The 11,942-nt window shown below is 34.5% G+C and overlaps 1 protein-coding gene across 1 annotated transcript; it reads right to left on the bottom strand.

Moving 5' to 3' along the window:
* Nucleotides 1-1,484: 1,484 nt before the first annotated feature.
* On the bottom strand, nt 1,485-11,475 carry LOC105121234 (HAD-superfamily hydrolase, subfamily IG, 5'-nucleotidase). Its single transcript, XM_011019792.1, has 14 exons — nt 11,316-11,475; nt 11,193-11,229; nt 10,704-10,895; nt 10,473-10,609; nt 10,229-10,378; nt 8,938-9,039; nt 7,631-7,795; nt 7,365-7,475; nt 6,487-6,584; nt 5,314-5,437; nt 4,253-4,342; nt 4,107-4,151; nt 2,691-3,011; nt 1,485-1,930 (listed from the first exon to the last, which is right to left on the bottom strand). Exons 1-14 carry the CDS (start codon nt 11,358-11,360, stop codon nt 1,901-1,903), a joined length of 1,647 nt encoding a protein of 548 aa, XP_011018094.1. The 5' UTR covers nt 11,361-11,475; the 3' UTR covers nt 1,485-1,900.
* Nucleotides 11,476-11,942: the final 467 nt, after the last annotated feature.

Genomic DNA, 11,942 nt, shown 5'->3' with positions numbered 1-11,942 from the left:
TTAATAAAATCATCTCTTCAATATTTTTTTTATTAAAATCATAAATGACAACTGCAACTCTTCAAACTGTAATATATTTCCAAATAACTTTTCTACTATTTTGATGCTAAATTATTTCTACAATTTGATTCCAAATTAATTAGAAGAAAGAGGTTCATTTAATGGAATCCACATCTAAACCCATTTTTATGATGGATGGAGCATCAACTTTACGACTAGAAGAAACTTGCACCAATTTTACACGCATGGTGCTGATGAACTATTGGGCATAAAACTGGTGCCTATACCATGATCTGGATTGAATATTGTACTGGCTTGCCTGTTTCTTATTTGACTAATCACCAAAACTCTGTGGTTCTTAGTGGGTGCGGTCACAACATGAGTGCAAAGTTCGACAAAGGTCACATATGTGAATAGTTGTGCTTATGCGAGATTATCTGTTGTCAACCACGTTTTCTTTTTATACAGTTAACTTTTTTTAATCACCTTAACATTTGCAATGTCGGCAACTTACCTTGCCTTATCAGGGGGAGTTTGATTATTGTATACAAGATTGGATTGGCTTAAAACATCAAGCACTCTTGAAGATGAATGTAAGGCTGTGCAAGGCTTGAGGGAGGAGGCAATCTACTATTTCCTTGACTTGTCCTCCTGGCTATATGTTTATTGACCCAAGGTTCTTCTCTCTCCCTCCACAGTCCACGGCTTGATTGATGCTGTAAAGACGCCAAGCATGTTGTTACGTCATTTTACTGATTACGTGACCCTCCATCATTTCTGATACTCAAAAGAGGGAACAGAAAAGAATGACTAAGGGCAAATCACCAAAACGAAATTAACCTCACCTTGCATGAAACTATAAACAAATTCAGCGCAGAGGTAATTTGTACCGAATAGCGTAACCTGCTTCGAAGTACATCTCTAATGGTGAGGAAAACAGTTTACTGGCCAATTGCCTATTAAAAATCGAGGATGTCTAATAATGCTGGCTGCTCAAGCCTCGAGCCCTTTGTTGGGTTGCTGTGCGCGTGCAAATTTAGGAAATACAGCTGACAACTTCGGTGCCTAACCTTCTCCCGTATATCCACACCAGATTGCTCATAAAACCACATGTTAGGCATATAGTAACCATATAGGATTAGAGTGCCAACTACACAACCATGGGAGAAAATAATTTTTACTACAGGATTTCAAGTGCCAGGGGAAACAATCTCGTTCTGACTTCAGCTGTATACCAAGTTGAAGTTCAAGGCACAAGTCCCACTTGGTATATAATTGGTTCTGCAATAATATATGATCATAAAATAAAGATGACGCAACTTTGACATCCCTCGCAAATCATCATATAGCAAACCAAGGTAACCATCCAATTGCTTACCTGAAACTATAACAAAAGAACGCAGCGATTTCTACCAAAAACTGCACTCATGCATGAAGAGGTCAAATAATCAACTTTATTTATAAAATTGTGGACTGCCTGAGAATGTTCCGATTGACTCATTCTGTTAGTAAGAGGTTGCAAATCATGGAACCAAATACATATTTTAAAGAACATATTATTGTACATGTAAATAGGACTTAGGGAAATCTTCTCCATGTTTAGAAAAGTTACCTAATCTCATTATGATATCAAACAACAACTTCTTACATACATGAGAAGAGCATGTTCTGACTCTTCAAATTCAAGTGCAGCTAAGGAATAAATTAAGCATTGCATGCAAAAAAGAAAGAATTATTTGTTTATACCTAGTCCTATTGAAATAACTGAAAGGGTACTGCCATGTCCTCGTTGCTGAAACATCATTATCTGAACAAACTTTAGTGTCATCATCCAAAAATGTGAGTCACATGCTGAATATTGGCAAAACCGGCCCCAGATAACCATGATGAAAATGAGAATCTATTGATTCTTAAATAAGCTTGATGGAACCTAAATAAAAAGAAAAAAAAGAAAAGAAAGAGAGACATTATAAGCAAAGAAGCAGATAGATATAAACGGATGGAATGTCAGGGTTCCCCAAAAGAAGAAGAGAAAGGCTCCATGGGCACTTAGTTTCATGAAAATATTAGTACAGACCAACCAGATAAAGCTTGGTAAAGAGAATTAGAGAAGTATCATTTCTATCTGGCTGAACCTAAATGTATTCAAGTTTTAGGCATTGAAAATATAAAATTTAAGCTGCTGTGCTAAAAGATATAAATCTAATTGGAGTTCACAAGTCTTTAGTCAAGGATATGTCAAGCTGCTTCACCTCGTACATATACACAGGAGACTGGTGAAGAAAAGTAGGAGACGAAATGCTAAAAGCAGAGACATGAACTGGAAAGGGGAAAATATATTTATTTTCTTCAGAATTGAAATCTAGCATCTTTCTATTAATGGAACATAGTCTTGAATGACAATGACATCCACATCAAAAGATGATGGGACATCTAAGTCCAACATTTAGCAGAAAACTAATAGGGTTTATTTGTTTTGAGAAAAAACGGAACCAAGAAATACAATATGTTTCCGAGTTCTGACAACCCTCCATGATTTATAAAATGGAAGTGTAACATAAGGCCAGGCAACCATGTGGACAGCATTCAGGATAGAAAGAAGAAAGCCTCACATAGAAAACCAATTCAGTCATTTGCTATTCATTAAAAAAGAGAAAAATGAAGTTCTTCCCAAGTCAAAGCAAACATACCTTCACATGATGTGGCATGATCTTGATATCAAAGGGTACATGAAGCCATGCTTCAGGCGGATAGAGCAAAAAGTTCTCAGGCTTGCTTGTATAGACATCTGCATATTGATGAATGTAGTACGCAAAAGCTGATTCTTGACCTGTGTCAGTTAGGAAAGTTGCTCCAAAAGACTTGTTAAACATTTTTTTCATCTTCTGCCTTGCCTTTAGCCTCTCATCATTTAGCTCCTCTGAAAGCAACTGATACACTTCACTTCTCTGACTATTGGCAACGGTTGCATGTAGTTTACCAAGCAGTTCTTGTATGATATGAAATTTTGCCTGCATCCAGGAGCAGAGTAGAGACCAAAATAGGGCTTATGATCAGCCGGAAGAAACAACTTTAAGCCCTGACAATTTTTATTGAACAATATAAGTGAAAGACACAACCATATTCATCCCAAACAGACAATTTTTAAGGCTTTCTTTCATGGATAGGTGAGATTGGAGGTAACAAAGGAGGGTCTTTTCAGTACAACTTTTCCTTTTCTTTTCCTCTCTAAAATGCACACAGCAGAGAAGGCTAGATAATAGAAGATTCAAGCTGATCATCAACTAAAACAATAAATATTTGCTTCATTAGATATGAAACATAAGATGAAGATGAAAGGCAATTCAGGCAACTGCACAAGACTGAGATTCTCTTAATTTCAAAAGGCAGCTGGTGAACTCAAAATGTAAAATCTTTTGAATCTTATAGCACTTACTATATGCCATGAGTCTTATATCATCTTCCTATGATCAATACAAATACTTCACTAACCCAACCACAGAAGTTGCTCTGCGACATTCTTTTTGTTGTGCTATAGCCTACTTTGTGGCTGATCACCACTACTTAAGTTTGTAATCACTTGCGAATCTAGTTCAGAACAGATTACAATCACCACCTCTTCGATGTCAATAAGAACATCGTTGGTCTAGTGCCCTAGCTATTCTAGAGTTTTAGTCCATTTTCCAAAAATTCACTGAAATCTACATCACAATCAAGATTGCCTGTAACTTGAAAGTCATCACACTACATTTAGCCCCAATTTGTGCTGAGTCATTTACTTGCATGAGACATTTACAAGAATGAAAAATTTTATAGCTCAATGGATAAGCAAAGCAGAGATGTACTCTATTTAGACGTTGGCCATACAGATATGCCAAGTCAAGAGTAACAACTAGCAGAATAAACTAACAATGATGTAGATGAGGAAGAGGATACTTCAACTGAAAAGAAAAAAATTCAAAAAACATAAGCACTGTACTTAAAACAACAAAGCTTTAAAGGAAGCTAAATGTGCCCAGACACATGCATGCTATTTAGCCAGAGTTGAAAGATACAAAAATAAAAAGCTATTAACTACTACTGTCAAAAAGCTGAGCAGAGCATACCTGTTCAAAACGATAATTATCATCATTCTGAATAAGTATTTCATTCTGCATCATGAAAAAAACCCAAATAAAGTGCTTGATAAGCTGAAATTTAAAAACATGGGCATTTACTTGACAGGTAGAAAAGAATGAGAAATGACCCTTACTTCTAGTTCATGGATTATAGCAGCAGTGCGCCATCCGGCCTTTGAAGGCCCCCTTAGGTCACTAAAGAGGTGATCACCAAAATAAATCACCTACAAAGGAAATAAATGGTGAATTGTTCAAACGTCAGGGGAGAAAACATTTTCAGTATAACTGTCAAACAAGGATTTGCCAAAGTGATTAAATTTTGATTTGCCCAACAAGCATGTAAAAAAAAAAAATAACTCAATCTATTAATTGTTAAATTTCCATCGAAAAGCAGAGGGGAGGGGGGAGCACATATGGATTGCTTTCCTCTATTACAAATGTGATGTATTTTTAGTTTCCAATTAATTAGAAACTTTTTCCAAAGAAATTTAATTACTATAGAAGAAGTGGTTATACATTAAAACCCTTTATTATCAAAAGAATATATCTTTTACAACACAATTCATCGTCTTTGGATGCATAATCTTAAACTTTTTTTGGATAAGAGTAATTTGTATAAAAAGGAAAACTGTACATGATCTTAAACATCAAATAACAACCAGAGAAACCTTCGTCTTTCAGCCAAATACACCTTTTCTGTCCTCGGTTTCAGTAAATCTTTTCTATTAATTATTGATCCAAGAATTTTTCATTATAACAAGCTCATCAAAGAAAAATTAGACAGAGAAGTGGTATCTAAACCCAAACTCTTAAATGAATTGATGTGATTTTGGCAATAAAGTTCAATATAGGGAAAAACATATGTTTCTCAAATTTTCATCACAGTTACCTATACGAAAAGAAGGATAATAACAAATTAAGAATGAAAAAATCTATGTTGAAACACTTATATTTGTTTTGTAAAGAAAATTACACTAAAAAAGCACAGGAGAAATGGATGTATGTTCAAGGCATGTTTCTTTTTTCCCCAAATCAAGAAGATGAGCAAATATGTAAATCCAATTTCAAGAAGGAAAAGGGTTTGTGGGACAAACTTACAGGGCTCACATATATGTACTTTTACTTATTGGTCTTTAACCACAGCATGTAAAATCTATTGAAACACCCCAAAACTGAAAAGTCATAGATGATGTACCTCTGGACCATTCCACTTGGTAATTTGGAGAAACGATTTGAGCGATCCGTGGTAATAAATTTTATTTGGAAGAAACGCATCCACCTTATTGAAAGCTAGGGTGTCCTTCTCCATGTCATAATAGCTTCATAAATTTCAAAAAGATGGATCATCAAACAATGAATTATTATACATGGATTTCATTGTTAACAGACATAGAACCAAAGTGCAGGAAAAAAAAATGAAAGAGTAGGATGAAGGACCACTGCTGGCAGCTTAATTTTATAGCACAAGATAAAATAAAACGGGCATTTGTGTCCTTTTCACGTTTCAGTTTTATAAATTCAGCAATAGATGCAATTCATCAAGGTTTCACCACATGGGCAAGGAACTTGCTGTCAGCAAGATAAAGTAAACCTAAGTGCATTTCCATAATCTTGTTGATTTCTTTTTGCTAATCCTGTCGAGACACAAATGCAATAAATTTTACCCTCTTGAGAAGCATGATACTATAACGCATAGGTTGTTAGGTACAAAAGGCCCTCTTTTTACAGAAGTAAATCTAAGTTTTTAAAAGGTTTTAATCCCTATGCTTAATAATTTTATTTTCAGGTTGCCTACAAAAGACCAAACTGATGGAGAATGAAGGGAAACAATGGGAATTAATATTTATATTTAGGAATTTTATTATTGCATTACTATTATAGATTTTATTGTTTAGGAATATTATTATTTATTATTTAGTAGTTGAATGAAAATTTTAGTTTCCTGATTGAATTAAGACTTATTAGGTTTTCCTTTTTTATTTGGTTTGGTTCATATAAATTAGCACCTAGACATTAGTTATTAATCATTGAATAAAAAAACTGAGTTTTCTTCAGGATTGAGTTTGTCTCTCTTGTTGGTGGCTTTGGCTCCTATTCTACATCAATTCCCTTTTTTTGATGATTTTGCTCTCTTGTTTTGCATCACCAACCTCTCTCGTGGTTATGTTTGTTAAGTAAAGCATATCCATCACTTCATTATTCATGACAGCTGCAGTTGATATCATAAAGCCCTCACAAAGATTTAATCAAAAACCAAAGAAGAAAATTAAGAACATTGTGAAGTGGCAGAACAAAGCCCCATGTCTGGTTTCTCTTGCATGTATATGTACAAAATAAATACAAAACTTCATAGGTTGAAGATACTAACCGAAAGGGATGCTCCGAAGTGTAAAACTCTGGCTTATTGGCTTTGGCAATAACAACATCAAAAAGCTCCCTCCAAGAGTCTCTGTAACCCAAAGAATCCTAAAGAGCATGTTGAAGCAAGCCAAGAAACTCACCATTAATTTTTCTGATGAGTAATGACAGCAACCTTACCATAATGATACTAACAACAAACTCACAAACCAAACAAAAGACAAATAAGCATTCAATCTTGCACTAACTATTGAAACAAGTTCCAAATCATTTCCAATGATGAAATTCAGCACTTCCACTCATAGCAACTGGAACGAGAAAATTGAACTAGGAGCATTCCACGGTCTACAACCTCCTATTTTATGAAATAAATCTCAATGAGCTGCCATTTTTTAATTCAGAAATATGAAAGAAAATATTACCTGACAGGAAAAAAAAGGCATCTCAAATAACATTAAGATGCAAAATTAATTCCAAGTGTCAAAAATGAAAGTTGCAATGGTGGATAGGATTCACACTCTGAGTGCATGAGAACATTTCATTCACATTCCTCATAACATAAATCAATTAATCATCAATGAAATTGTGCCATTTATATCATTCGTACACCGGCTTCTATTTTACAGCATCCTATTTTTGTATTTCCGACAACAGCAAGAACAATCTTTTAAAACAATGCACTGAAGATCTATAAACATGAAATATAGAATGCATTTGCCTCTCAAAGTATCTTGAACTATTATAGGGAAATCGAACTAGCTTGAAAAAAAAAAATTATAGCAGGCCAGCTGCTACATTGCAGTAGTGTAATAGTGAATATGACGGGATATTGACCTTCCCTTTTAAGACACAAAAGGAGGCTAAGATTAGATTCTTGTCAGTGAATACCTCCAGCATAAAGCGCATCCCTCCATCCACAAAATTGTAAGGAGAGTTAGTGAGCAAGAAGAGCTTCTTTCCCTTCTCCCTTAGCATTGTAAGAAAGTGAAGTACCCGGCCCTGAAATATTCACCCAAATGGAAGAGGTCAGAACTCAGAAGTATCAAGCAGAAATGCCATCTCACATTCCTGACAGGAACAGATTTGGGAAACAGGTCTGTTTAACTTAAAGCGGATTGTAAATACAGCCAAATATATAAGGAATTGGAACCCACATTTTTGACAAGGTATCTGTCAGGATCAGAAAGAATTCCTCTGTGAACCAACCCACTGCGATGAACATGCTGAATTGCACGATCTACATCTTGATAAATGTACGTTGCATCAAATTCCAGTTTAGCATCAACAAAATGTTGTACAACATCTGCAAGAAGGCAAGCCTACAAAATAAAATGATGACATAGTAGCTTAGGATTAAAGGGAAACACAAATGCACAAGCCAAACAGTCAAAGCTCCATCCTATGGATCCATGAAGGGGATTGTGCAATCAAACAAGAATAGCAAAAATAAATATATGACTGTTAAGCAACTGAGTATCAGCTGCAATCGAGTTCAAGTCCTGTTAAGATACTAGCTGAAACATTAGCACCAAGGAAATCCATGCCAAGCTGTAAACCTCTTTTGACTACAAAAGATCAACAAACCGGTTTAACAGTAAATGCTTGGCCCGTGGACATACCTAATTATGTTATTTACATTTGCGTGACTTTCCAAGAATACTCCTTTGCTTTACCAGTACTTTACAAGGGAGATTTCATTAAGGTACTCTATGTTAACGTTCCAGTTCAAAGTGAAAATAATACTCCAGGACATCTTAAATTAGGGAAGTGGACACAATACATGGGATGGAAAGAGACAGTATGGATGTGATGCATCATAGCCTAAATTTCAAAAGATATGATGCTTCGGGAGTTGACATAATAAACATTCAAGTTCAGACCTATGTAAGTGCTCTAAATACAGGAAAATTTTCATGAACTTGCACATTATGACAGTAATTACTAATAATGCCAGGCGGATTTAGGTCTTCAAAGGCTAACACAAGAACTATAAATTATTATAGTCAGGGATTAATTCATCTCCTCCAACCAACACACTCAGGCTTGGATTAATATTTCTTTTCCGATAGAATTATAATGAGACTAAAAATGTAGAGGGAAGCTGATTATAGTAGCAAAAGTGTATCCTATAAAAGAAATAAAGGGGCCCCTCTGCTGCATTTTAAAGAAATAAAAATGAATATAACTTATCTTTTCTAAGTGAAAAAAAAAAATTCATATTTTTCATATACTTCAACCTTACTGGTTCTGAATATTGACTATTCAAAGAATTCAGAGCCATAACAGTTTCCACTCATCCCCAGGATATTGAAGTGTAATAAAATCATTAACACCGACCGGCATGTTAAAACCATACTTTTAGCTAGCTCCATCAAAAGTTCATTAGATTGTTTTTAATTTTCTTTTTTGTTTGTGATCTTGGATTGGAGGTCCAGAAAGCATAATGGAAAGTGAAATTAACCTCACTAAAGCAAAAGAAATCCATCAAGCCAACAAGCCCACGTGCTTGGTCACGACCAATATGTCTTGTGCCATATATCTGTTCTATTTCCTTCCTGCTGAGCTGAAAAGAAAACAATATGACAAGTCAGTGTTTTCATTGAAAAGTGTATAAATCAACAATTAATTAAACAACAGCATCACAATATTCTTAGCACATAAATCACAATCAAATTCTAGAAGTCCAATGTTGTGTTGGTTATTGTTGAAGGTTCTGGATTGTGAGAAATGATGAGAAGGGATAAGGAGAGAGTAAGGCGATCCTTCAGAGAATATAAGCTAACTGGTAATTTGGGCAGATATGAAGAGTGTTGCCAAGAATTAGAGGGTATGACATGAAGTTTCATATGGATCCAAAAAATTATAGTATACAGGTTGCTTGCAAAAGAAAAACTAATAAAAACATTAAATAAACAATAATCAAAATAAAATACTCGTCTAATAAAAGCAAAATATCCAAAACTTCAATTATTAATTGGAAACCCAGCTCAAAGGAGACAAACTACCATAAATATTAATTTATGCACTACACCATTAGAATTTCTGAAAACCCACAAATCTCCATTGGTAGCATTCTATCACATGTTTCCACTGGAATCACTCAAACACGAGATTGATTAGTCTGAGATTATTCAGCCCTATCCCATCACCTGAATTCTTCGAGATGTTTATTGTTCCTTTATGCATCTAGAAAAGAGTTTTCATATTTGTGTGGATCAAGCTATTATGTTGAAATTTCTTTCAATCCCTTGCATTGGCTACTCATGGTCTTTGTGCTTTCCCTACAAAGTTGCATCGGTATCTTTGTAGAAAGCACCTTCTTAACCAATTAATCATCTACCTCCACAAAGAATTTGGGTTGGTATGTATCATGTAGAGCTACGGATTCCTCTTGGGATGTCACAAGTTCAGTTGAAGCAAGTTAACTTCTAGGCAAGAATGTTGGTTGGTGTCCATCCATTTAGTTATGTATTAATTAATTGATGGTTGCAGTGGCTCCATTAAGCCATCAGCTTTCATAAAAAAAAGGAACTTTCATATAACTACATGAGACCTGAAACACAACAGGAAGGATAAGACGCCCTCCATTTTCCAATCATAATTTTTGAAGTTGAACAGTAATTCAAGCATTAGATCTCTCTTTCCTACATTGCTTTATGAAGAAAAAATCCTACAGCGAACCAAAATTTATCTACAATCCTTGGCATCTATAAACAAGGTAAGGATATAAAGTAAAATATATTCTGGGGTACCTTGCGACGCCCGAAGTAGCATCCATCTGGCTCAATTGACCCAAAGAAATCCAACTTCAAGAGACATCCATTTTTCTTATCATAGGATAGGCCTCTAATGGGAAAGGTTTGATCATATCTGAATTTCAAGCATGTCTCAGGGTATCTAAACTGCCAAAAAAAAAACCCAAGATGCAACACTAAACGCAGAATTCCACATAAGATAAAATGTATAAAACAGCAATAAAGGAAAGTTCAATCTAACCTCATTAACCATATGTTCTTTTGCAAGATCATATATCAATCGATGCAAGTTAGGAGAGTAATGTGCCAACGTATAGTCATAATCAAATCCATAAACTTGAATATTGTCCAATCTCAGGTTCTTATTAACATATATGCCTAACCCATCAAACAAGAATAATAAATACACAGACATTGCAATATGCCATGAATAAATAAAACAAAAACTCGGCCAAAACATCATGGAACGCACCTTCAGGGTTCATTTTTGGCATTCCCTTGACTGCCTCAGGAATCCTCAAAAAACCCTGCTTTGCTGCTTCAAACTCGCCCCGAATTTTTGCTACTTCACCATCAAGAACCAAATCATCTACCTCATCCAATTTCAAAACTGTTTGGTCAGTTGACGCAACTGCATTGTAGCTCCGAAAGCTTCCTCCCAGACCTAGAATTGAATTAAAAGCCAAATAAATTACCAGCATGGATTGGTTTGGTTTCTCTTATGGTATTTCTTTTTTGCTAGATAGTTTAATTTACGTACATCTATCGGTCGACTTGAGTTCCTAGTTATCTCAAATTTGAATATTAAACAAAATAATTATATGCAAATACGAATTATTAAAAGCTAATTAATTAAATAAAAAATTATGATTAATAATTCATTCATTCATTTCCGAGATTATATTATTAGATGCAGCCGCTTGTTCGGATATTAAGGCAAGATAGAGAGAAGCAAAAGAACCTTCTCGAATTCGAGTAAAGGAAGAAATATTCGTCCTCTGCAATCCAGAGATAAATACGTTTATCAGAATTAAAAAAAAAAAAAATAACGTTATAAGCAAAAACAGAGAGAGAGGGGGGGTACTGGAAGGGAGGAGGGGAGACGGAGAAGCCTTCGAAAGGCAGCCATGGATTGGCAAGTGGATTTCAGTGATTGTGCTCCATTGTTAGGGTATGTTGAAAGAGATATGTCAAAGAAGGAAAAAGGTGCCTCCAAATACCGAGCGCCGCGATCGAGCGGCGATATTTATAGTTGTAGCCGCCCTTTTCCCATGTCCTTTCCCATTTCTTAAGGATTTTTTTTAAAAAAGAAAAAGAAAAAAAGAAAGCAAACAAGCAAGTTTGTGCCTTTGTTTTCGTGTTCAAAATTGTTTTTGAGTTGTTTTTTTTATTCTGAAAAATATTAAATTAATATTTTTATAAATATATTTTAATAATTTTGATATGTGATGTTGAAAATAAAAAAAAATATTGTATTAATATATTTTCAAATAAAAAATATTTTAAAAAATAATTTATAAAACATTTAATATTGTGATAACTTCTTTTTTTTCTCAACCAAGAAGAAAAAACTATTTAATTAACTAAATAATTTCTACTTTTTATATTATTTTGGGTCTCATGTATAGTTATGTTTTGAATATAGATTTTTTGGAAATTAAAATAATATGCTTTCACTCATAAAAATTTTTATGATTTCAATTATATATTT

The sequence above is a fragment of the Populus euphratica genome, unplaced genomic scaffold, assembly GCF_000495115.2.
Source record: "Populus euphratica unplaced genomic scaffold, PopEup_1.0 scaffold31.1, whole genome shotgun sequence".
Classification (NCBI taxonomy): domain Eukaryota; kingdom Viridiplantae; phylum Streptophyta; class Magnoliopsida; order Malpighiales; family Salicaceae; genus Populus; species Populus euphratica.
The sequence above is the reverse complement of the archived record's forward strand: the minus strand, read 5'-3'. Positions and strand labels throughout refer to the sequence as shown.

Bases quoted from the DNA above. Each gene is read 5' to 3' on its own strand.
- LOC105121234 (XM_011019792.1), bottom strand. From the start codon at position 11,360: ATGGCTGCCTTTCGAAGGCTTCTCCGTCTCCCCTCCTCCCTTCCA. The intron at 6,585-7,364 runs GTATTCACTGAC...CATGCTCTTTAG, and splicing joins GGATGCGCTTTATGCTGGAG to GATTCTTTGGGTTACAGAGA. The intron at 4,343-5,313 runs GTACATCATCTA...TTTCCTTTGTAG, and splicing joins CCAAGTGGAATGGTCCAGAG to GTGATTTATTTTGGTGATCA.